The 24,828-nt window shown below is 38.2% G+C and overlaps 3 protein-coding genes across 4 annotated transcripts; 1 reads left to right on the top strand and 2 right to left on the bottom strand.

Moving 5' to 3' along the window:
- Nucleotides 1-270: 270 nt before the first annotated feature.
- Nucleotides 271-9,557, bottom strand: LOC131426215 (SPARC). 2 transcript variants are annotated; one of them, XM_058588790.1, is made up of 4 exons: nucleotides 9,492-9,557; nucleotides 1,076-1,670; nucleotides 659-1,009; nucleotides 271-598 (listed from the first exon to the last, which is right to left on the bottom strand). In XM_058588790.1, exons 2-4 carry the CDS (start codon nucleotides 1,610-1,612, stop codon nucleotides 518-520), a joined length of 969 nt encoding a protein of 322 aa, XP_058444773.1. In that variant the 5' UTR covers nucleotides 1,613-1,670; nucleotides 9,492-9,557; the 3' UTR covers nucleotides 271-517. The 2 variants fall into 2 exon arrangements, with proteins under 2 accessions (XP_058444773.1, XP_058444772.1); XM_058588789.1 differs by lacking the exon at nucleotides 9,492-9,557 and adding an exon at nucleotides 9,234-9,389.
- A 7,152-nt stretch (nucleotides 9,558-16,709) lies between these two features.
- On the bottom strand, nucleotides 16,710-18,548 carry LOC131426214 (60S ribosomal export protein NMD3). The gene is made up of 3 exons (XM_058588788.1): nucleotides 18,372-18,548; nucleotides 17,887-18,313; nucleotides 16,710-17,829 (listed from the first exon to the last, which is right to left on the bottom strand). The coding sequence occupies exons 1-3, from the start codon at nucleotides 18,434-18,436 to the stop codon at nucleotides 16,792-16,794; spliced, it is 1,530 nt and encodes a 509-aa protein (XP_058444771.1). The 5' UTR covers nucleotides 18,437-18,548; the 3' UTR covers nucleotides 16,710-16,791.
- A 2,991-nt stretch (nucleotides 18,549-21,539) lies between these two features.
- On the top strand, nucleotides 21,540-23,769 carry LOC131426213 (nucleosomal histone kinase 1). The gene is made up of 2 exons (XM_058588787.1): nucleotides 21,540-21,949; nucleotides 22,006-23,769. The coding sequence occupies exons 1-2, from the start codon at nucleotides 21,728-21,730 to the stop codon at nucleotides 23,632-23,634; spliced, it is 1,851 nt and encodes a 616-aa protein (XP_058444770.1). The 5' UTR covers nucleotides 21,540-21,727; the 3' UTR covers nucleotides 23,635-23,769.
- Nucleotides 23,770-24,828: the final 1,059 nt, after the last annotated feature.

Below are 24,828 nucleotides of genomic sequence, written 5' to 3'. Positions count from 1 at the left end.
CGTCAGATACACTGTAAAATGCTACTTATTTTACTTCCCGATCTATCAAATCATACAATGTTATGGGATAGCCGATTAGGTTACGCTCTTTGGGGGATTCTTTGCAAAAGAATTTGGAATGAAACTGTAAATACATTGATATTTAGTAATGTTAGAGAAAGTTTAATTCTGGAATACAAATGTACCCCACGAAAGTGTTTACGTATAGAAAAAGTCACGGGATCGTTCTTGGAATAATAATTGTCGTTTTAGACGAAAAAGTCCATTGAGTTGTGTGTAAAGATTTACTTTATTTTTACCAGTTACTTATGAAGACTTTATTCTTTGCACAAAAATAAGCTCTAAGCAATACACTCTTATTTAATAGGCGCACGTAGAGAGTTAGTTGGATAAGAATCTCGTCGTTCAGGTTGTTTTCGTTAATGAAACAGAGTATTATTTTTTTTGCAACAACCGCGCTTTTAAACTTTTAAACTAGGGCTTTGGAAATTTATAGTAAATAAACATCGAACCTGCTTTAGTTTTCTGCTAACTCAAGCTCAAGTTTTTCGTACTCATCTTCCTTTTTAATTTTCGCACAACGAGCGGTGAGGTCATCCTAGAAGAAAAAAAAAACATTAGATCGTGCACCGAATATCGAGTTATTCGCCATTTATACCTCCTCCAGCTCCAAGCAGTTGCCCCATTCCTGTAGGGAAATCCTGTGATCATGGTTGGGATCACAACTCTCCAAGAACGGTGCGATACAGTGCTCCAAGGCCATCAGCGGGGCACGGATGGGGAACAGCTCGTGCAGAGATACGGAGTTGTCATTCGGATGACTGTCCAAATCGCACCACTTCCAGATGGCAGCGTTGGTCCACCGTTTGGTCATGTTATTTTCAGCCTCATGCTCTAGCTCCAAGTAAGCATCTGGAAGTTCGTTCCGACCGGCCAAGTCACGCATCACGTTGAACAACCAATCGCGCATACGGCGCGGGAAATCTGACAAATCATTTTCAGAGCACTCCTGAAGATATAGAAAAAGTTTTTTTTTAAAGGTTTTCAACCCTTTGCTGTATACATATGATCTTACCGGAATGTCTCGACACCGACCGTAATAGTTGATGTGCACGTGTTTCACCTCCTCCCCGCGGCAACGTGGATCATCCGTGTTACATAAGCACCTCTGCCGATGAACCTCGCAAGCCGATTCCCAAGTCTCGTTCAAATTGGTACAGACTTTTCTTCTAGAGTCAAATTCTTCCGGGCACTCCGGAATGCAGACACACTTGGCATCGGAACCATCGGCCTGACAAATCCGACCGGCACCGCAACGAATTTCCTTGCACGGATCCACCAACCGGGGAGCATTCACAATGCCATCCGGGAAGTTGTAGCTTTCGGCAGCAATCTTCGCGGCCAACTCTCGGGCCATTTGATCTTCCTTCTCGAATTCGCGTTGCACATGCTGAGCCTCGATTTGACGCAGCAGATCCTCATCATCCTCGTCGAAGTCCTCACTCGCACTATCGTCCACCAAATCATCATCCTGGGCATGGACTCCGCTCATGCTCGTGACCACAACAAGACACAAGGCCAACAACAGCGCCGTCAACTCGAATCGCCTCATAGTGGCGGGCGGCGAAAGGGAATTCGCTACTACGAACGATTATGTGCTGGACTGGAAGCTGTATCAAAATGAAAGTAGCAGATTACAAACACACAATAATAACGGAGTTAATTACTGCAGCAGATTCGCTCCGTCTGATAGAACGAACGACTGAAAGTTGTGAATAAAATAAAACAGAGGCACAAGTGTTCTGCGGGGTCGGAACGGACAGCCTGGAAAAAATATCAACCGACTGGTGATGTTCATTCGCAGTTCAGTATTTATCGCAAGCATCCTGTCCCAGTTCGTGCGATGATGCAAACAGTGCGTGGGGGTTGTTTTGCTCGATTACAGCATGGTGAGCTAAATATTCCACCACTAATCATGATATCTAGATAGGATTTTCAATCAAGACTAGTAGATTATTAATTATCCATTTACTAGCAAACTAATGATTCGGTAGATTCAATTTTTTACTCAAGCTAAAACTATTTTTTTTACCAATTCACAACTGAAACTGGCAGAATAGCGATATTTCAAGATGCTGCATCTTATTCATAAGTAAACCACGCATCAGATTAAGATTTCAATTAATGTTTAACACATATGCTGACGACTCACTCGCTGAAATTAGATCAGCGTTTGTGTCGATGATGGCGTCAAAGCAAGTAAATAATGCTAGCGCAGACTGTGTTCATACATTGTGATTCGAGTGTCTGATCACAGCATTTTAGATAAAAAAATCGCGAGCTTAGAAAAATCTCTATTCCGCCGACCCCCCGCAGTGCTCTGGAAGACGAACATCGATACTCGGGAAAACCTTGGAGGTTTGTTTTTCTGTGATGTTATAAAAAAGTGTAGAAGCTTTGGAAATCTGTACATTGTGTATAGCCAACCCTATTTCTTCATACAATTTACTAGGTCAAATCACGCCAAATCCATTAAAAATGTCTGCGGGCTTTAATTTGTCTATAAAGTATGACACACAAAACCAGCTTTGCGACCAAAAACTACTACCTACCGACCAAAAACGACCTATTGAAAAGTCTGTAATTTTTGACGAAACTTCGCGAAAGACTCGATTTTTAAAAGTCTTCAAAAAAGTCTGCAGTGCTTTATAAAATAAAACTGGAATTTTGCAGACAAATCAGCAGACCTGGCATCTCTGCATTAAAGACTCCGCTGTAAATACTAATTGTCGTGAAGACCAACGTCAAATCGTTTTTGAGTAAGTGTTTTCTAAATTACCAAACGAAAAAAATCTTAAGAGAATCGTCAAATGAATTGAGGTACAGATGCATATATTTATAATATATTAGCTAACAAGGGACTCGACGGATTGGCACATTGTCGTGAAATTGAATTACCGGTAGCGACACCTGTCAATGAAAAATGAAATCAAGAAAAGGAGGATTCTTCGGAAAATTTTCTTATTAGCAGTAGTGATTTGCAACGATTTTTTTCGTTTAATTAATAGTACAAATAAATGTCAGCAATAAAAGTAAACACGGAGTACGTTTGTTTTACGTTGTTTGTTGTTTTGCGATTAAACATGGGAAATCTTCAGAAATGTGTGCAATTGGGTAAGGTTAGGTTTTTTCGGACCAACATTTTTTCAAACAGAAACTAGTATAATGTTGATTTCTCGAGTAGTAGAATGTTTGGCGATCGAGTTCCGGGCATTTGAAAAATGGTTTTGAACCAAGTATAATATTTCATTCTTATTAAACGCTAGTTTTCCCACAATAAATTAAGATCACCATTACCACCTCAGAGTAAAAACTTTTTCTTCAACTTCTACTATGATTTTACAAATGAACCTGTCCGTCTTATCAGGAATCGTTAAAAGGGTGAAGAAACTAAAAAAATTTCTACCGATTTGACAGCTCTTGCTGAAAGTATCATATTTTGGTTTTCATCATCAAATATCTGCACAAAAGATCTCCATTTCAATGTGTCCATTTGTTCGTCGAATAATAAATTTTTATCTCGTCAAGACAATCAAATACTAATCGATAGCTCAGGCAGGGCTGGCAATAATCAACTATACGTACTTCATCATCACCGAGTTCAGCTCACCTGCAAATCGGTTTCAGAAGCATCGCTGAGCGAGTTGAGTAACTGGGTAACCATTTGTGTAGAGTAAACATCATCTCAACATCGTAGTGTCAAGTAATCAGCAGATGAGCGCTGAGTGCGCATCAAATATTAGAACCCACTAAGAGACGATTTGTGAGTTGTGATTTATGTACGATTCAGACGGTCCGCCTTCTTCCGTCACCGTCACCGTAACGTCAGCTTCCGTTAAAATTAGTTTAATACATTCTATACCGGAACGTTCACACGTTCCGTCCGTCAAGATGTTCCGTGACGGTGACGTTACGTGTGAATGCCTCCATAAGAATGCAGGTAATTAATGTTGACTGTGACGGAAGGAGACGGATCGTCTGAATCGTACATTAATGTGTTTGTACATCAACACTTTGAATCAGATTCTTATGACACTGTCTGGCATGTATTCCCCATCCACAAGAGTTGCCATTGGCCAACGTTCGAATCGATGCCATTTGAATCCAATTCTCAAGGCATGTTCTCGTATGCTGGAAAACGCATTCGGTTCAGTAACCAGTTGTGTTTAGCTCGAGACATGAAATTCAATCGTTTATGGTATACATCACACTACGGTTCGACTTTTGTTTTCGTACAATAATGCTCGTGCTCGTTTTGAGTACTAGCAAAAATAAAACCGAAAATCTGGGTTGTGTTGGCAGCTCTGTGGTTTAAGCATACACGGATAATAGAAACTACCTATTGTTTGAGTTCTTTCTACTTAATTTTGAGTTCTTTTGAATCTTTTCTTCCGTTCGCTTCTTCCATTGTTGTCCAAATATAAAGAGCAAAACCACCCAACAGCGAGAGTTTTGTTCAATAAGCCAAAATTAAGTAAACCGTACCAACTTGAAATTGAGTCAATACGACTCAACTGTATAGTAAATATAACTTACCATTGAGTAGATATAATTAATCTTTAAGTATTTTTTTCCACGTGCCTTACGGAAACTACCTAGAGCATCTTTTCCAAAAAATAGGTTATTGAACGGAACCCCCAAATTGGGTGGAATGTACCAAAAATTAGGTTGGTTTTGCGGTTCCGTGTACACTCACCGGTGTAGCTCGATACGGTGATGCCAAACTCTGTACTCACTTTTTAAAACTCGGAATGAGAGTTAAATACTATGAAATCAAAACTAAGAACCATCAATACCATCATAATTGGATGTCAGCGGTGCTCTGTTCAGGTTAATGTGTTTGTTAAGATCAGCGATGAGTTTCATCTTTACCATCATTTTACGGATTGCATCCAGAGTTGCCATTTTAAAATCTGTGTTTCAACTTTGAAATATTCTGTGTACCATCTTGTTGCATATTTTCGATCACAATCTGTGAAAAACATTTTGAAAATCTGCCATTTTTATGCAATATTCATAAAAATCTGTAGAAATCTGTGAATTTTGATAAAATCTGTGTTCAGTGTTCAGAATCTGTGTGGCAAAATAGGCAAAAAAAAAATCTGTGGTTTTACAGAAAAATCTGTGAATATGGTAACTCTTATTGCATCGTAAATCATGAGGTGAGCTGATGAATAGAAAAAAAATCGAATCTTATGAGCGAGTTTTTGCCACCCTTGAGCTCAGGCGGAAAAACTTGAGCGGAAACGCCTAATTTTTTCTTTTTTACTTTTTGTGAAATCTGTATAAATCTGTATGAAATCTGTATTCAACATGTAAGAGCGATTCATACGTGGCACCAGCCAACTGTCACCGGCTTGGAACGGTTGCGGAACGACAACATTAATTGTAAGCAATTCTAATGAACACACACAACGTCAACGTCACGGAACATTTTAACATCCGGTACGTGAATAATATCCGATTAAAGAAATTCTTAAATTAATCTTGGCGTCGACCGAAGTGGATCAATCGTCTGAATCGTATTTGATACTGACATTTCCTGATGAAAACAAACCCATCTCATTTGCAGTTGTAGTTGTGAACAGGGGCGGTAAGTTCCATGAAATGTTGGGGGGCACAAAAAATTACTGCATACTGCAGATCATTAAAGCTGCTAAATGTCACTGTCAACTAGCAACTTTGCACGACGAAGATTGGAAAGTTTATGTCACTGGACTGCTGCCAACCAGGCTCTACCAATCATCATATATTGAGTGTCTGAGAGCCGATCTGTCATAACTTAAATTCTCTTGATATAACACTCACCAGGACGCTCATTGATTGCCGATGCGATTGATATTATCTTCATTTCTCCTGTCACTGATCGATTACGACGTGACTAAATATTAATCAAGCAGCATAAACATTGAATTAAATTCATTTACACCAATAAACTCCGAAGTCCGATGATTTTTTGCAAAGAACAATGAACTTTATCAATTTATGTTTATGTTACTCTCTTGGAATTTTTTTGCTTCAACAGGGAATAGTAGAAAGAGAGAGAAAATAAAAAAAAAAGTCGTCTGTCTTTGACTGAGTATTCTTCACCTTGGTCATAGAACTATCGGGTATCTCATTTCTTGGTTCATTTTTCATTAGGGCGTATAAGCAAGCGACAGTTTCTCTTTGTTTACTTTCTCTTCTGTTAATTACCAAGCGGTTTCCACGTTTATCACTCAACTCTTTGCCTAAAATGATACCTAAAACTTTCAACCTTTAAACAGTGTAGTGAAATCAAAGAAAATCTTTTTAATCACATCACAATAATCGAAGGAGAGAGTGATTGAAGAGAAACTGTCACTTGAAAAATTAACCGAGAATTCAGTTTTGTGACAATGTGTCCATCCCAGTGAACTCGTCTGTAATTTGATTCGGAACTCAGTATGATTACGAAATGGAACCGACTCGGATCTGATTCGGAAGCCATTTGAAAATCCTACTCCGTTCCAAATCAAATATTCCAGACGAGGTGATTGGGATGGCATCTGTGTGCGTAAAAAAGACGTCAAATTGCTCGATAGAGCTGTCAGGAAAACCGATAGCGCCTTCTAGTGAGAAATTGGTGCGAAAATACTCTTAAAATGCATGCATAAAGTCACACTCATTTGTTTTGACAGAAAACACCGATGCTGTGAACAATTTGATAGTGGAGGACGAAACATGTGACGTACCGTGAAATGGAGGCAGCGCCTTAGGCATTAGTGTGAAAAGTTGTTATTTTGCATGAACATTTAGTCGTGAAAAAAATTTGTTCAAGTTGGATCTCACATACTTTGACAATTGCTCAAACAAGACTCGTGTCCATTGGTGCAAAGAAATGCTGGAAAAATTCAATCGTTATGCTTCAAATTTGGTGTATAACATTTACACTGGTGACGAAACATGGGTTTACTCATATGAGCCCGAAACTGAACAGCAATCGACGTCGAGTTGGGTGTTCCAAAAAGAACGAAATCCAAGAAAAGTTGTTCGTGCTCGAAGCACATCAAAGAAAATGGTGGCTTGTTTATTCGGTATAAACGGACCGTCGTCGTGACAATTCAAGCTCTCACACATCGGCTCAAACCATCGCTCATTTGAGCATCCAAAACGTCGAATTGATGGGCCAAGAAGAGTGTATAAGTTATGAAAATTGGTTTAAACGTATGCAAAAGTGTATTAGTCACCGAGGGGAGTATTTTGAGAAACAGTTAAATCTTTCCGATCAATTATAATACTGTTTTCATATTTAGGCTAAATACATACGTAACAATCCTCGTAGAAGATGAATTTCAATGCTTCCTAGGGCTGAAGCTGGGGGCTCCAGTTACATCGCAATTTGTTGGCTGTAGACCGAGTAATCAGCTATATGTGAAAGCTCGGATAATACGGTGACTTTTGTTGAAATTGAAATATTTGTTCATTGCTGTTGTTTATATGTTCATGTTTCAGTTCATTTTTTAGAACATACACATGAGGATGCTTGTGGATTTGGGTTCATCGACAGCGACATGAAATTTGATATTTGTTCTTCGTTGGTACCATATGTTGTACAGTCTGTTCAAGAAGTAATTAACTTTTTGTTTTATGAGCTATAAAGTTATTCCCGGAATGTTTGAACTTGAAGCATTCCTAACGGTTGAGAATCAAATGCCACCGCCCTCGGATGAAATATGTTCGAAACGTGATAGAAAAACCTGAAAGCATAGATTCTTGTCACACCTATAGCTATAGGCTATAGGTAGTTTCAAACAAATGCATCTCAACATATGCGGAGTTAAAAATAGGTTTGTTTTGTTGAAAATGTGCACAGACTGTATCGCCTCTAACCTTGATGATTGATGTGTTCCGAACTTTGGAAATGAATTTTGTTGTTTATTCACCCGTTGCGCACCATTTACGCCTGTGTTCGAAATCACAGTGGTAAACACAGTAAAAAATAAACTCCGTTTTGATTCACCTAAAGGTGCATGTACGCTTTTTCTCATAGCGTTTTGATCAATGTCATTTTAACATTCTATAAATCATACCTGCTAACAGAATATCAATAGAAAAAAAAAGTCTCATTAAAATGTCTGAAATCTGGTTTACGAGTAAATTCGGCTAAGGGCATGTTCAGGAGTGTTCTAGTTCTAGATGCATAATTTATGTCAGTTTTAAAATTTAAATCTGGAAATTATAACAAAAGAAACTGGCAGCCCCAGGACCGTTTTATCAGTGTTTCAAATATAGAAAAAAATAGAACGGCAGCGTATACCAGTTTTAAATTTGACAGTAGAACTGTTCGAAGAAATAAAACTAGAACGGCTTGCTGGGGATACGTTTGTTCTAGTTTCTGCTCTATTATAGATCTTCCATATAGAACTTCTAGCTGCTGAATTTGCTCTGAGGATATGTTTGTTTCAGTTTCAGTTATATTATAGACCACCCATATGAATCTTGCAGCTGCTGAATTTTCTCTAAGGTTTCATTTGTTTAAACTATAATAATTAATGTACGGAAAGTTTGCGAAACTGGATCATTTTCGGAGGCAAGAACATTTTTGATAGTGTCAGAAACAAAACTTTTTCTGATAAAACTGGTTTCAAAAATTTTCATCGGAGCTTTTTTTCTTTTTTTGAACAGCTCGGTCACGATTTATGATTATTATATGAATAAGCCTTTCCTTAGCGTCTGCATAAATCAGTGAACAGCAATTGATTCAATCATAGGTGATTGTACCAATTACAATACAACGGGCTTGCGTCTGTATCTTGTCTCAGTAGTATCCTTTCTATTTTACTCGACGCGCAACCCATGTTAATAAATTCGAGCTAGTCTTTGCATTCGTTGAATTATCACCATGCAATCCAGTATTGTTCTCGGAAAAAATAAACTAATCACAACGCAATTTATAGAACATTTTTGATAAGCCTGAACAACGTGTTGAGCATACATGCGACCACATAAAACATCCGAAACTGGACATTTACTAAAATCCTTATCAGCGCAGATGCTGTCGCTTCCTGAGTCGCAACACATTTCGGTCTTACGAAAACGGTAGCATATTTAAATATTCAGCGTCACACAGTTCACTTCTCCAGAAGAAATCGGATTTCATAACTAAATAGTTTCAGAAACCTAACAGATTTTTTGGCTACATCTTTGCTTACAATGTCACTGTTGAATTTCGAATACCGCACACTTCACAAACTGCAGAAAAAATATGATTCCAACGAGAATGATTATTTTCTTCCACTGCACCACTCGACGACTGAACAAGCCGACTAAAAATGCTGACTGAGCTCAGAGAAAAAAAAACAACAAACTCAATATCTCAGTATCCAAGAACGGAAAGCAGTAGAGAACTAAAAAAGGAATCGCGCGCGCGTAGGAGAAGAGCGAGACCAGATGCGCGATTGCAAACTTACTTATTTTCTTCTGTGTACAATCCGTGCACTACTCCTTCGGTTACGACCGCCGTTTACTGACTGACATCAGCACTGGCAATTGCTGGGAGTTTATACATAAGCGCATCGGGATCGCGCGTCGTCGCTCCGCTTTACATGCCGCAATGATTATTATTCTACCATATACATATGTTCGGTTAAAAAAAATACATCTTTCGGAAATAATCGGTTTCACGGCCGGCAGACAAAAACAGACAGAATATTTATTCTTGTAACATGAATGAATTAAATATGATAACATTTCAATTTGCAGCATGCTTTGTTAAACGCTCCTCCGCTCACTTGACATCTGACATATTGGGTCACAAATTTGGCTAACCTGATTAGCTGATTTGCGATGCTTTCAAGGATATTCCGACGAGGGTCCAATTTAATTCAATTCAACTATTCATAACCATTATCCAAATCCATTCAGTCCTGAAGTGTCCTGATAATAAGGCATCAGTCTTGCAAGTCAGTTAGGAATAATTAGTGGTGTGGTTGTGGCTTTCTTATTTAACATTTTATCATAAATCTTTGCAATAAGATTTGGAAGAACCGTTTTCAGAACCGGGTCCCGGAGACCATTATAGTTGTAGTATTTTCAATCATCGATTAGTAAGATCTACCAATTCACCTTGTTTTGAACTTTTAGACATTTTAAGCTTTTATCATACTGCATTTTCGGAACTGGAAGTCAGATCCGGATAAAATTCAACGGCAATTGATGTGATAGTAAAATATTTATTTGAGTTCAAAACTCGATCGACTCCGCTAAAATGAGTTTATTTGGTTACAAACTAATAAGACCTGCATGCTAGAATAATTTCCCGAACTGTTTTATGGAATTCGTTCCATTTTCGATATCCAAAAAAATTTTCTGCTTTATCTAATAATTATAGAATCAAGTAGTTTGTCCAATTCCAGTTGATAGATTTACATTTCATGCACTATTTGGATTAAAAACCGAAGGCGGGTGCGTAATTTCAATAAAGACAAGAAGACAAGAAGACAAGAAGAGAAGAAGACAAGAAGACAAGAAGACAAGAAGACAAGAAGACAAGAAGACAAGAAGACAAGAAGACAAGAAGACAAGAAGACAAGAAGACAAGAAGACAAGAAGACAAGAAGACAAGAAGACAAGAAGACAAGAAGACAAGAAGACAAGAAGACAAGAAGACAAGAAGACAAGAAGACAAGAAGACAAGAAGACAAGAAGACAAGAAGACAAGAAGACAAGAAGACAAGAAGACAAGAAGACAAGAAGACAAGAAGACAAGAAGACAAGAAGACAAGAAGACAAAAAGTGGAACATTATATGGAACTTTTAGGAACGTGTGGAAAGTGGAACATCATATGGAATTTTTAGGAACGGGTGGAAAGTGGAACATTATATGGAATTTTTAGGAACGGGTGGAAAGTGGAACATTAAACGGAACTTTCAGAAACGTGCGGAAAGTGGAACATTATATGGAACTTTCAGGAACACGTGGAAAATGGAACAATATATGGAATTTTTCGGAACGCGTGGAAAGTGGAACATTATATGGAACTATCAGGAACGCGTGGAAAGTGGAACATAATATGGAACTTTCTGGAACGGGTGGAAAGTGGAACATAATATGGAACTTTTAGGAACGCGTGGAAAGTGGAACATTATATGGAACTTTCAGGAACGCGTGGAAAGTGGAACATAATATGGAACTTTTAGGAACGCGTGGAAAGTGGAACATTAAATGGAACTTTCTGGAACGGGTGGAAAGTGGAACATAATATGGAACTTTTAGGAACGCGTGGAAAGTGGAACATTAAATGGAACTTTCTGGAACGGGTGGAAAGTGGAACATAATATGGAACTTTTAGGAACGCGTGGAAAGTGGAACATTAAATGGAACTTTCAGAAACGGGTGGAAAGTGGAATATTATATGGAACTTTTAGAAACGTCCGGAAAGTGGAACATTATATGGAATTTTCAGGATTGCGTGGAAAATGGAACATTTTATGGAATTTTTAGGAACGGGTGGAAAATGGAACATTATATGGAACTTTTAGGAACTGGTGGAAAGTGGAACATCATATGATTTTTTTAAGGAACGCGTGGAAAGTGGAACATTATATGGAATTTTTTTGGAACTGGTGGAAAGTGGAACATTGTATGAAATTTTTAGGAACGTGGGGAAAGTGGAACATTATATGGAACTTTTGGGAACGTGTGGAAATTGGAACATAAAATGGAATTTTTTAGGAACGCGTGGGATGTGGAACATTATTTGGAACTTTCAGGAGCGTGGGGAAAGTGGAACATTATATGGAACGCGTGGAAAGTGGAACATCATATTGAACTTTTAGGAACACGTGGAAAGTGGAACATCATTTGGAATTTCTCAAAAACGCGTGGAAAGTGGAACATTATATAGAATTTTTAGGAACGGGTGGAAAGTGGAACATCATATGATTTTTTCAGGAACGTGCGGAAAGTGGAACATTATATGGAACTTTTAGGAACGTGGGGAAATGGAACATCATATGGAACTTTTAGGAACGTGTGGAAAGTGGAACACTATATGGAATTTTTTAGGAACGCGTGGAAGGTGGAACATTATATGGAACTTTCAGGAACGCGTGGGAAGTGGAACATTATAGTGGAAAGTGGAACACTATATGGAATTTTTTAGGAACGCGTGGAAGGTGGAACATTATATGGAACTTTCAGGAACGCGTGGGAAGTGGAACATTATATGGAACCTTTAGGAACACGTGGAAAGTGGAACATTATATGGAACTTTCAGGAACGCGTGGAAAGTGGAGCATTATATAAAATTTTTAGGAACGGGTGGAAAGTGGAACATTATATGGAACCTTTAGGAACACGTGGAAAGAGGAACATCATATGGAATTTTTAGGAACGCGTGGAAAGTGGAACATTATATGGAATTGTTAGGAACGCGTGGAAGTGGAACATTATGTGGAATTTTCAGAAACGGGTGGAAAGTGGAACATCATATGGAATTTTTAGGAACATGTGGAAAGTGGAACATCATTAGAAATTTTTAGGAACGCGTGGAAAGTGGAACATTATATGGAATTGTTAGGAACGCGTGGAAGTGGAACATTATATGGAATTTTTAGGAACGGGTGGAAAGTGGAACATCATATGGAAGTTGTAGGAACGGGTGGAAGTTGGAACATTATATGGAACTTCTAGGAACGCGTGGAAAGTGGAACATTATATAAAATTTTCAGGAACGGGTGGAAAGTGGAACATAATATGGAAATTTTAGGAACGCGTGGAAAGTGGAACATTAAATAGAACTTTCAGGAACACGTGGAAAGTGGAACATCATAAGGAATTTTTTAGGAACGCATGGAAAATGGAGCATTAAGGAACGCGTGGAAAATGGAACATATGGAAAATTAAGGAACGCTTGGAAAATGGAGCATTAGGGATGCTTTTAAAATGGAACATTTAATGGAACCATTATGAACGACTTGAAAACGTAACATTATATAGAACCGATGCTAGAGTAGAATGGAAGTTCATATACAAGCATATAACATCAAATAATAATTTTTCTTGGATCAAAAAGCTAGTTGTTTTATTCTAGTATGTCCTGGTGTGATTAAGGAGCAAAACTCTTTGCAAGCGTATGAGTAATTTCAACAAAATGTGCGTAAAAACAAATTCCGGCGCTTCTTTTCCTGATTTTAATCAATAAATCCTCTATATGGTTGAGAAATAAGCCAATCAGTTCATTCTGCTTAACATTGCAATTCAAGACAATCGAAAATCTTAGTCCAAAACTCTTCCGTTTTGCTTAAAACTGCACGAGAAAAATTATTTCAGTTTCAGCTTACTTCCACTGACACATTTGATTAGTGAAAAACACATTCCTATATGGATTTCCTCTTGCAGAAAATATTGCGATATAAAGATTTACGTACCTTCTATAAGTAAACCCGCAAAATAGAAACCTTTAATTGAACACGCGAAAGGCAATGGATATGGAATGTTGTCGTAAAACTATTTATTTTTTCCGGAAAACTGCTTTTGTTACAGAAAATATTCAGTTTTGTTTATTTTGTGTAGCGCAATCTAATACAAATGCATTCGAGCAGTGTTGCTAACTTTTTTTTATTAAAGAATTAAAATCTACATTCATAAATTGTAAGCAATTTTCCATCAAACGTTGGTGAAAAATTGATCAAAATTGATATTTCATACAAAATGATTAAAAAGATTTTCTTTGATATAACTATTCTGTTTGAAAGTCGAAAGTTTCGGGTATCATTTCATGCAAAAAGTTGAGTGATAAACGTGGAAACCGCTTGGTAATTAATAGAAGAGAAAGTAAACGAAGAGAAACTGTCCCTAGCTTATACGCCCTTTTGAAAAATTAACCGAGATATATAAAAAAGCAGAGGTCACTCATTGTAATCGCATCACGGAAGAACGGATGGACGGATTTACATGATTTTTTTTGTTTGATTAGATTTTACCCCCACCGGCTTCGTACATAAAAAAAGTACGGGTGTGTAATGTCAGAGACATAACTGGATGTCGTGAATACGAATAAAACTGACAACATTTCTTTACATTTTCGAATTCGAATTGATAGTTGATCGATTGTGTGAATTGCGAAACTTTCCCCCTTTTCACTACTAAAATTTTCAACGATTTTTGACGTCGATTATCTCATTCCGGACTTGCATATTTCATTGAAAGGAACTATCAAGATGCTGTACAGGATTCATTTCTGCCTTTTAGAAGGACTAAATTGTAGAATTCTTTACGATATTTAGCACAATTCGGAACATTTTTCTCGAACGATTTTCACACAACGAAAAGTGCACGAAGCAAATCAAATTATTTTGGATTTTCACTAAACTGATGATTTCTACCTTCGATTTGCAAAGAAGTAATCTTAATAGTTCTTTAGATAACATTTAGAGCTATTAGAACGACTGATTTTATATAATGTTGTCCACTTTTCGTTTCTTGTTTTCTTTCTTTTCAATGCAAACCATCAGCAGCTGATGCAATCGTTCTTGCTTGAATTGAAACTAGCTTTGCGTACAAACCAAAACATCCACTCGCAGTGCCAAATGATGCGAAACTGGTTTAATGCGTCTTCTCGCCTTGACGACCGAAAGGCAAATGAGAACTACGACCTGAGCGTTTGAGGTTTTGAACCACGCAGAAGGTGCACTCTCCGATGCCGCTGCTTGAATGCGTCTTCTCGCCCTGACGTCTGCTTCCATCCAACGCACAAGAAGGAATGATCGATTTTCGACCACGGTTCCCCTTTTATAACGTTCAGTTGAAGATATTTGCCTGATTACCTCAAAACCGTCGTCCTTGCGCGAAAAACCCAAGCAAATGGAAAGAATTTTCCGCGCTGTTTTAAAATTTTCAGAAACTTAATTTTTTAGGTTGTTTGTGGCTATCTCACACTGTTCAAAATATTATCCTAAATTCCTAATCATATTTTTGATGAAATAGTGAAAGAATTATGTTGCTGCCATTAATACAAGTTGAGATATTCACGATTAAGTTCTGCCCATTCTTCCATATGGCTAATTTTGAAAAGGCGCCCCATAGTAAAGTAAGTCGTATTCACGACAAAATTTGGAAAACCTGACGGAAAAGAGGCAAAAGTCCATGAAGTTGTTTTGTATGGACAATGGAATTTTCCACTGAAAAACTTGCCAATGCTTTCTAGATCTAACACATGGATCAATAAGTCCCGAGACTAAAGCAGAGATGGCGCTCGTAGTAAACCAGTAACCACGTCTTTCTAGAGTACTAACCTTTGCTTGAAACGGGTCAAAATTTTAAGTCGATCCGACCAGAAACAGCTGAGTTATCGAGGTTGGAGTAAAGTCGTTTTGTAGTTTGTTTAAAAAATGGAAAAAAACGAGTTTCGTGTTTTGATAAAACATTGTTTTTTAATGGGTAAAAACACCGTGCAAGCGGAACAATGAATTGAAAAATGTTATCCGGACTCTTGTCCATCAAAAGCAACGATTTGTCGGTGGTTCGCCGAGTTTAAACGTGGTCGTACCGACACAAATGACGCGGAACGCTCCGGTAGACCTGTGGAAGCCGTTACACCGGAAAATGTGAGTGACAAAAATTATAATGAAAGATCGTAAAGTGAAGCTCCGTGAGATTGCTGAGATGACACAGATATCATATGGAAGTGTATTTACTATCCTTCATGAAAAATTGAGCATGAAAAAGGTTTTTTCCAAGTGGGTGCCGCGATTGCTTTCGATGGAACAAAAACAAGTCGATGAAAACAATGGCGAAATTAAACGAATTGGGCTTTGATCTGCTTCCTCACCCCCCATACTCGCCAGATTTAGCCCCCAGTGACTACTGGCTCTTCGCTGATCTTAAAAAATGCTCCAGGGAAAAAGATTTGGCTCAAATGAGGAGGTAATCGCTGAAACTGAAGCTTATTTGCAAAATAAATATTGTTTCCATTGTTAGTCTCGGGACTTATTGATCCATGTGTTAGTCGTTTGACAATTCTGCTGTCCGAAAACATAAATTCGAACAAAAAACTTTGGGCGAGACGAATTTCGACGGGTCAGCTAGTGAATACATAGATCTATGGAACACGTATCAAATAAAATGTACGTAATACACAAATTACCAACACAAGTTAGCTTGGTTTACTCTTGATCCTCAATGTCATTAAAATTTGATTTCGTACCATTACAGCGAAATATAGAACTGAACAATGGTTACTGAAGGTGAAGTGAATAAGAAAATGATTATAATTCAGTAGAGGATAGAACGTGTCGATCGATTAATATGCTAATGTAGTGACCGATTGGGTAATCTGCACCGATAATAGCGAACGAATGGCTCTCGCAATTAAACAGTTTCGGAAAGTCGTTCTTTTCTATTCCAAGGCGATATTTATTGCATCCGGTATTTATTGCTGTGTCTGTCTATCAAACGTCGTTGATGCACGACTTTATGCCAAAGTCCAGTAACATTTTTTAACTTTTCATCACTGCCAACAGAAGACAGACTGATATACATCATGCGAAAAAGAATAGCCAGAGATCAGCCAAGTAGTTCAATGAATAAAGTTTCACAGATTGAAAGAGGATGTAGTTCGATTGGTTCCAGTTTGGTTGGCTAAAACACATACAGCGAGGAATATTTTATTTTTGAAAAAAAAACCTTTTGTTCAAGCAATTCTTGAAGTTATGCTGTATTTATCAATATAAATTTACAATATTAAAAAAAAACAATGGTAATGGCATTCAAGAATCTGCCATATCCACATCATCAAGTACCAGATCATCCAACATTTCCTCGAGTGTTATCCTTGGAACGGACGGGTCATCCATATCGTTGACATCCACCGGCATTGGTTTGCTGCCATCCTTGAAAATATTGACATTTTGTCGCATGTCCGGATCTTCTTCCAAGTCTTCAAGGAATTCATTGTAATCGTTCTCAATGTCTGTGTCCAGTGCAACATCTTCCGCCAAGTGTTTCAGTTTCCAGTTTCTACTCTGCTTTCGGCTGGTTCTATCGTAGAACTTTTTAACAAGCAACAAATCCGGAATAATATCCTGCTTCAGCTTATCAAAATCAGCATTATTTACGTTGGCATCCCGTAAGTCATAGCCGAGCACCGAGTCACCTGGCTTAAGCAAGTGTCCCAGATGAGAACGAATGTGTATTGTATTTTCATTGACTCCTAATTCAGACGCTTTTACTACCCACACATCAGCCAGTATGTGTCGGTACGAAACCGGACCCTGTCCAGGGAAATTTTTCTTTTCCTGATCTCGCGTGATTTCCACATCCATCACTATAAATTCAATCATTTGCTTTGGATTGCAGATAGCTTCAAAGGGATTTTTCCAGAACGCAACATTTTGAACTTCCGCCATTTGGGCTGTACGAGGATCCATCAAATGGATAGCATTCGCAACCTTTGTTACCAAACAAATCGGTGAAATATGACCCAACTGTTGTTGAAGTTTCTTATTCAAACAAACCAGACTTCCCTTGGATATTGGCACCACATCCACTGCGTAGGAGTACTTATAGTTATACGAATTACTGTGAATGTCGTGTGAAATCAACTTTTTGGAGTTGGTGATTTTTACTGGGAGAACAGCTTGTATAAAGTCAACCATTTTTCGGGCATGGGCATCGGTAGCGTAGTAGAAATCCAGGCCTCCTGAAGGAGAAGGCTTGATTCCAAGTGTATTTTCGTGCGCTCTGTGTTTCAAGATCATTTGTTCCAAGTAAAACAAAGTCTTTTTGTTCATTGCCTTTTGACGAACCTGTAATTAATTTTTAAGTAACATTCTATGTCCAGTGTCAAATTCTCTCTAACCAACCTGTACTAAACATCGCCAGAAATCTTTTGCCTCTGTTCGATGACAATCGTCACACATCTGGTTATTAACCGTGAACTCAACCACGAAGACCTGTTGCAGTACAACACCGTCCATGACTTGACCGTGTACCGTCAATTTAACTTTGATACGTTTCGAATGAGGTTCCGTCCATATGAAACCTGCATCGACAAGTTTAACTTCCTTCAGCCCTTTCAAACGTTTCAGACAAACGGAAAGCAACTCTTTCGACTCGAGACTGCATTGAACCCATTCGCTGGGTGGATTCAGGTAGCGTTCACAGTTCCGGCAGAAGAAGATGACCGCTTGCTTGGGAATATTTGCAGTTATATCCACGTGTGTGCGCAGACAAGCCACACACATGTTCGACGGATTTGGTTCGATAGGAACTCCGCATTCACAGCAAAGACTAATGGAGAAAAGGTTATGTGAGCAGTGAAAATATTTGGAACATAAAATACACATACATCTTATTTTTCGACGATGTAGCGGTATCCATGTGGACTGTGGCCCCTTGACTTATGTATTCCATATCTGAAGGAATGAAAAACAGCAGATTTCCACGAAATAAAGATGAAAAATACGCACGAACGAGAGCGTAAGAGCCACCTCACGTTGCACGTAAACAAGAAAGGAACAACTTCGCACATTTAAATGTCAAAAACCAATACGTAAAATCAGAGATGCCAGGTAAAAATTTCTAAAATCTTCTGAAAGGGTTGCAAAAGTCTGTGAATCCGAAAAAATGTGTGCGGTCTCTCATTTCTCTATAAAGTATGACACAGAAAACTGGCTTGGCGAGCAAAAAAAACGGCTCGGTCATTTCAAAAGTGTGTAAAATTTGACGAAAGTCTGCTTAAAACTCGATTTTTGAAAGTCTGCAATAAAAAATTGCTGAAGCACACTATAAAAATCTGCAGGCTCGCTGACCTGGCATCTCTGCGTGAAATATAAACAGGGCTGGTAACGTAAACATTTAAACTGTGTAGACTTATCTCACTCGACACGCTTATGAAAAATTACTCAGAGTGTGAGGAAGGGCCAAGTCATTTTTTCAAAAATCTGTGATTGAACAAAAATCAGTCTGGAAAAACCTATGTACACTGCTCATACCATCAACTTATAAAACCGATACACTGAAGAAGGATGTAAATAACATTCCGAAACACACGTATCTGTATTGTAACGTTTGTTATGCTTCATTAAAGTATAGTGACTTTGTGAAAGTGTAATAACGTGACAGTGAAATAGTGGAATTAAATGGTACATAAAAAGTGACACTATTGAATATATTCCGCTAACAGCTCCAAGTGAAAAATAGTAATTTATTTAAATGTTTCGCTTGAGAATAAATCTTTCTTTTTCGCACGCGGAATGGCCTTCATCTTGATAATGTTAGTAATGTTGCCTCTGTACTGAAATAATAGGTCTGGTCATTTATTCCACATAGCAGTTGCTTAAACCTTTAATTTCGATTATGGAAACTGATAACATAACCTCGCTTTGCATCAATAGTTAAATATAGTTGAGTATTTAAAAAGTTGAAGGTTTCTAATTAGTTCCGCAATTGATACTCGATTCCTATATTGTTCTATGGGATAGTTTGCTAACATCATCGTTTTCTAGGTTAATAAAATAAAACATAGGAGGCACATATTACTCAAAATGAATTGTTTTGAGTTTGGCGATTGGAAGCCAATTGCCGAGCGGAAAAAATGCCTCGGCACAAATTTCTGTCAAGCCGTAACAAGTTTATAACAAAAAACTGTTTTCGTTTAGCGGCCCTTACACGTGACAATATTATTGTCAATCCAAAGTATTGTCAATACCATCAATCCAATTGACTTGGTAACTTGAGTTCGCATTTTTCGAACAAATCAAGCGTTTGAAGCTTCAAATATTGCAACTGAACATTGAAACATTGAGAGAAGAGTTCATTGCACATATTTGACAGTTTCTTCTCTAGAGAGAAAGTATTGTCGGATTGATGAGCAGTTTTGATTTTTTGACAATATTTTCGTCAATCCAATGAAGTTTCCATTACACGATCAAAAGTATTGTCAATACTCCTTGTATTGACAATAATATTGTCTCGTGTAAGGGCCGCTTTTCAAGTGCTGATATAAGCCAGGCCTCGCTAGTAATTAAAATATCATAATTTTCTAACAAGTATCAAAATGAGAAATAGTTCAGATATGATATGTTGATCGGGTTAGGGGCTCATTGTCGGATTGTGATCAATATCAGGAATTTGTGAAAATCTGTGCGGCAGTTACCATCAATGATAATGAGTAAGTTTTACAGCCGTTTATTTGTATCTGCTCCAAATCTGAATGCAGTGTGAAATCCTATTCAATTGGAAACGGAATAATAAATAAACTTCAAGTATTAAATGTCAATTACTTAATATTTGTTATGCATTAAAATACAATAATATACTCATAGATAGAACAATTTTGTAACATACGAACAAATATTTCATGAGTGCTTATAACTCTATTTTTGGCTTATGTACAAATAAAATATTACTTAGTAAATTAGTATATAAGTTTACCCAAGTATCGTTTTCAATAAAAGAACGCAAATTTAAGTACCTTACGAGTTGTTTCACTTTGTCTGCAGAAGATTGGGATCTTATTCATTTTGAGTAATTTTTAAGCGTGAATATCAGCAAAGACATCATATTAACAAGATATCCAGCTCTCACATTTCCCGAACAAATCATTGGCAACACACTTTTTTGTGAACATGGCACCCTTAGGAGAGTCCGCATCGAATCTCGTACATAGAAGTATTGGAGAGAAATGTCTAGCTCGTGCGCGCCAAAATAGAAGCACAGCGCACTTATACAACTCATGAAAACTGTGAAATTAATTGTTCTTGAAGTGTTAGTTCGTTTAAAACAATATTTTGATAAGCATAACAAAATACTTTTTTACGATTTATATCCATTTTCAAACTCGCAAAGATCTTCAACATACTGTTTCAGTTTTCTAAATACCCAATTCGATCGTCCCACGACAAAAAAGGCCTAACTGTAAATGACTGCTTCTCTTAATTAACTTTTTCTATCTGATGGGTTTTATATTTGACGTTTAACTATTTGTAATCAAGGCTCAAGGATCGGTTTTTGATTTATATTAGAACCTTCGAAGAAATTTCTGTTATGCCTCCGTAACCACCGAACCATTTGCTGTTAGTCCCTTTTGCTGTTTCTGCTGATCGAGTTATTCACATACCAAGCTCTGGTATATTATTTCTACAAGTATCCAATGATTCAATGCTTCATCAGTCTAGTTTTGTGTAAAAACTATGTGTCATGTAATGGTACGGAGTTTTTTTTGAAACTGAATGTTACAAGGTAGTGAAATTTCGCACAATTTTTATTTATTCACATTGTGCATTAAAGTCTATATAACATTGAGCCACTGTAAAATTAGTTAGAGGATCGTATCCAAGCGAGAGAGAGATTTCATGACTGATTTTGCTCTGCTAGTGTAGTAAATCAAAAAATTGTACTTTCGTAATGAGTAATTTTTTGGTTCCGTGTATATGTGTGAACAGCCCTGTTTACTCTCCACAAAAACAGCAACAAAAGCGCGTCTCTTTATTCTTGTACTTCTGCGTTGATGCAGCAGCAGTGTCAAATCAAACAATCAGTTACAAATTCCGATACATTTTGCACTGCCGAAAAGGTTGTTTTAGTTTAGTGGCGATAAACTTTTCGCGTTTTTTCCTGAAAACCTGCGGTATATTTTATTTGTTTGTCAATTCGACGTTGTTTAGTGTTTTCGGTTTAGCAAATTTGCCGGAATTTTTGGCAATGGCTCCAAGTAAGAATGCGGGTGGTGGAAGGAAAAAAGCCGCCAACGGTTACCAGATGCCAGCTCCGGTGCCTCTGGGTACGATTCTAACCGATATGTCTAAGCGTCAGTGGAAAACCGGTCCTTCCATCGGCAGCGGGGGGTTTGGCGAAATTTATTGCGCTTGTGAAGCTGGATCCAGCGTAAAAAAAGCAGACGATTATCCGAATGTTGTGAAGATTGTAAGTATGTCAGTTGTGGGAAGATTTACGATGACGATTTTTTTTTTATAATCCAGGAACCCCACGGAAATGGTCCATTGTTTGTGGAAATGCATTTCTACATGCGTAACGCCAAGCAGGATGATATTGAAAAGTTCAAAAAAGCTCATGGCTTAAAGCATCTGGGAATGCCTTATTTCGTAGGTAATGGTTCTCATGAGCTGCAAAACTTGAAGCACCGTTTCTTGATAATGCCTCGCTATAGCTACGATTTATGGGGCATCTTCCTCAAGAACAACAAGTGCTTTCCACTGTACACGATCTATCGGATTTCACTACAGATGCTAGACGTTTTGGAGTACATTCATGAGTGTTCCTATGTGCACGCTGATCTAAAGGGAGCAAATATTTTACTAGGTTTCGGTAAGGTGGCCAGTAAACAGCAACTGTTTTTAGTTGATTTTGGTCTTACCAGTCATTACACGACAAAGGATTTTAAACCCGATCCGAAGAAAATGCACAACGGCACGATTGAGTACACATCGAGAGATGCACACCAGGGAGTGCCAACAATGCGAGGGGATATGGAAATATTAGCGTACAATTTAATTCAATGGGCAGGGACGCTGTTGCCCTGGGAAGCGGAAAAACTGCTTGCAAATCCAAATAAAGTTCAAGAATCGAAGGAAAAGTACATGAAAGACGTGAGTGGATTCATGAAATATTGCTTTAAAAAGGAAATACCGAAGCCATTACATGAGTATACTAAATACGTTGCCACGTTGAAATACGACGAAAAACCGGACTACCAGAAATGTAGAAAAATTTTCGAATTAGGTCTCAAAGAGCTAGGTAAATCGAATTCCGGTGATCTGGAGTTTGAAATCAAAACAGCTTCGAAAAAGCAGATATCTGTCGCTGATTCAACGGAGTCGTCAGGACCGATGGCTCGGCCACGTGGAAGACCTGCAAAAGTTATTAGCACTTCTCCGGATACAACTTCGTATACGGAACCGGTGAAACGAAAACCGGAGACACCGTCGAAAGCAACTCAGCGAAAGAAAAGAAATGTCGTTGTAGAATCCCCTGAGCCCGTACTGCATGGCAACAGAACTTCGACCCCATCGTCCGATGCCATTTCAACGAAACTTTCCTCCATGCAACAAACCGGATCTATCAGACTGACCACCAATGGCGGGAGCGGAAGCACACCAAAATCCAAGAGTAATGTGAAGAAAACATATGCTTTCAATTTCGAACTCGATGTTAGCATTGATGCCGATGTAATCGTAAACGTTCGCCGCAAGAAAAAAGAATCCTCCACTCCGAAGGGAACACCAAACATGTTTTCTACGTTATCGGAGCAAAGAACCACTCGGGCATCACCGTCGCCCGCTCCTACACCCTCGCCACCGAAACGTTCTCGGCGACAGAATGCTTCGTACCAGCCAAATAGTACTACAGAAGATACCAGTGTGAGTGTGATATCACTCAATACTACCGAGGAACACTCTGCTGTTCATCCGGACGACGATACGGTTCCCAACAGTGATCCGAACACCCCAGAACCTCGTTATAATGCTTCTCGGTCAATCATCCAAACACCGAGTCGAGGACGTAAAGCAGCCACATTGGTTAAAAGCAACGCACGAATCGGTGAAACTGTTCGGGCAGGCGAGTACAAAGGCAAGAAGGCGAAATCATAACCAGTGGACTGAGTAAAAAAATACGGCATTTTCTGCGCAACTGATGCCCCTGGAGCTTTTGTTTCACTAAATAGTTTTTTACTGTCAAATTTTAAATCGTATTATTTAAAATTAGTGCCACCATTGTACTTGTTATTCCACATTTAATAAATTGAAAATTACTGTTGGCACTAGCCAGTTAAATAAGCTTTTTCCAATTTCATTTTAAAGAAAATCTCAACTGACAGAAGTAAATGCCGGAAAATTGGAGTAAGATCCACTATCTCTGTTCAACGCGTTGGGTCAAAGTCAATTCGTTTCATCCAAAGTTTTTTTTTCTCTGGACTACAGGCAACATCGATGGGCCAAAGTACAGATAACAATTCTGTATGAAATGTTCAAAACGACGAATGTAACAATGAGAGATTCTCTTTGTTTACTTTCTCTTTCGATTATTACGGCACTCTTAGCAATCCTTCAGTAGAATTATTTACCGATGATAATAACCTAAGTTATCATCTTTGAATCTGCACTGAAGAAATTACCGAAAAAAGCAGGAATATTCCGCAATAATTTATTTCCCTCGGTTCGCTATTCAAAAATCCAATCAACACCTGTGATCGCTGCGCTGTTCAAGTGGCGAGCTTTGAACTAAGCAATGGTAATTTTCAAATTTTGCAAAAATGCATTTTTGTCGTGAATACGACTTACTTTACTATGGGGTGCCTTTTCAAAATTAGCCATATGGAAGAATGGGCAGAACTTAATCGTGAATATCTCGACTTGTATTAATGGTAGCAACATAATTCTTTCACCATTTCATCAAAAATATGATCAGGAATTTAGGATAATATTTTTAACAGTGTGAGATAACCACAAACAACTCAAAAATTAAGTTTTCTCAAAATTTCAAAATAATGCGGAAAACTCTTTACTTTCGCTTGGGTTTTTCGCGCAAGGACGACGATTTTGAGGTAGTCAGACACATATCTTCAACTGAATGCGTATAAAAGGGGAACCGTGGTGAAAATCGATCATTTCTTTCCGTGCGTTCGATGGAAGCAGACGTCGTGGGAGTTAAACCTTCAACCAGCAGCGACGGAGAGAGCGCCTTCTGCGTGGTTAAAACCTCAAACGCTCAGGTAGCAACTTTCATTCGTTTGCTGGCCATCAAGGCGAGAAGACTGCTATCGCGGGAGTCAAACCAGCAGCGAC

The sequence above is a fragment of the Malaya genurostris genome, chromosome 1 (assembly GCF_030247185.1).
Source record: "Malaya genurostris strain Urasoe2022 chromosome 1, Malgen_1.1, whole genome shotgun sequence".
NCBI lineage: Eukaryota > Metazoa > Arthropoda > Insecta > Diptera > Culicidae > Malaya > Malaya genurostris.
This window is presented reverse-complemented; position numbering and strand designations above follow the sequence as displayed.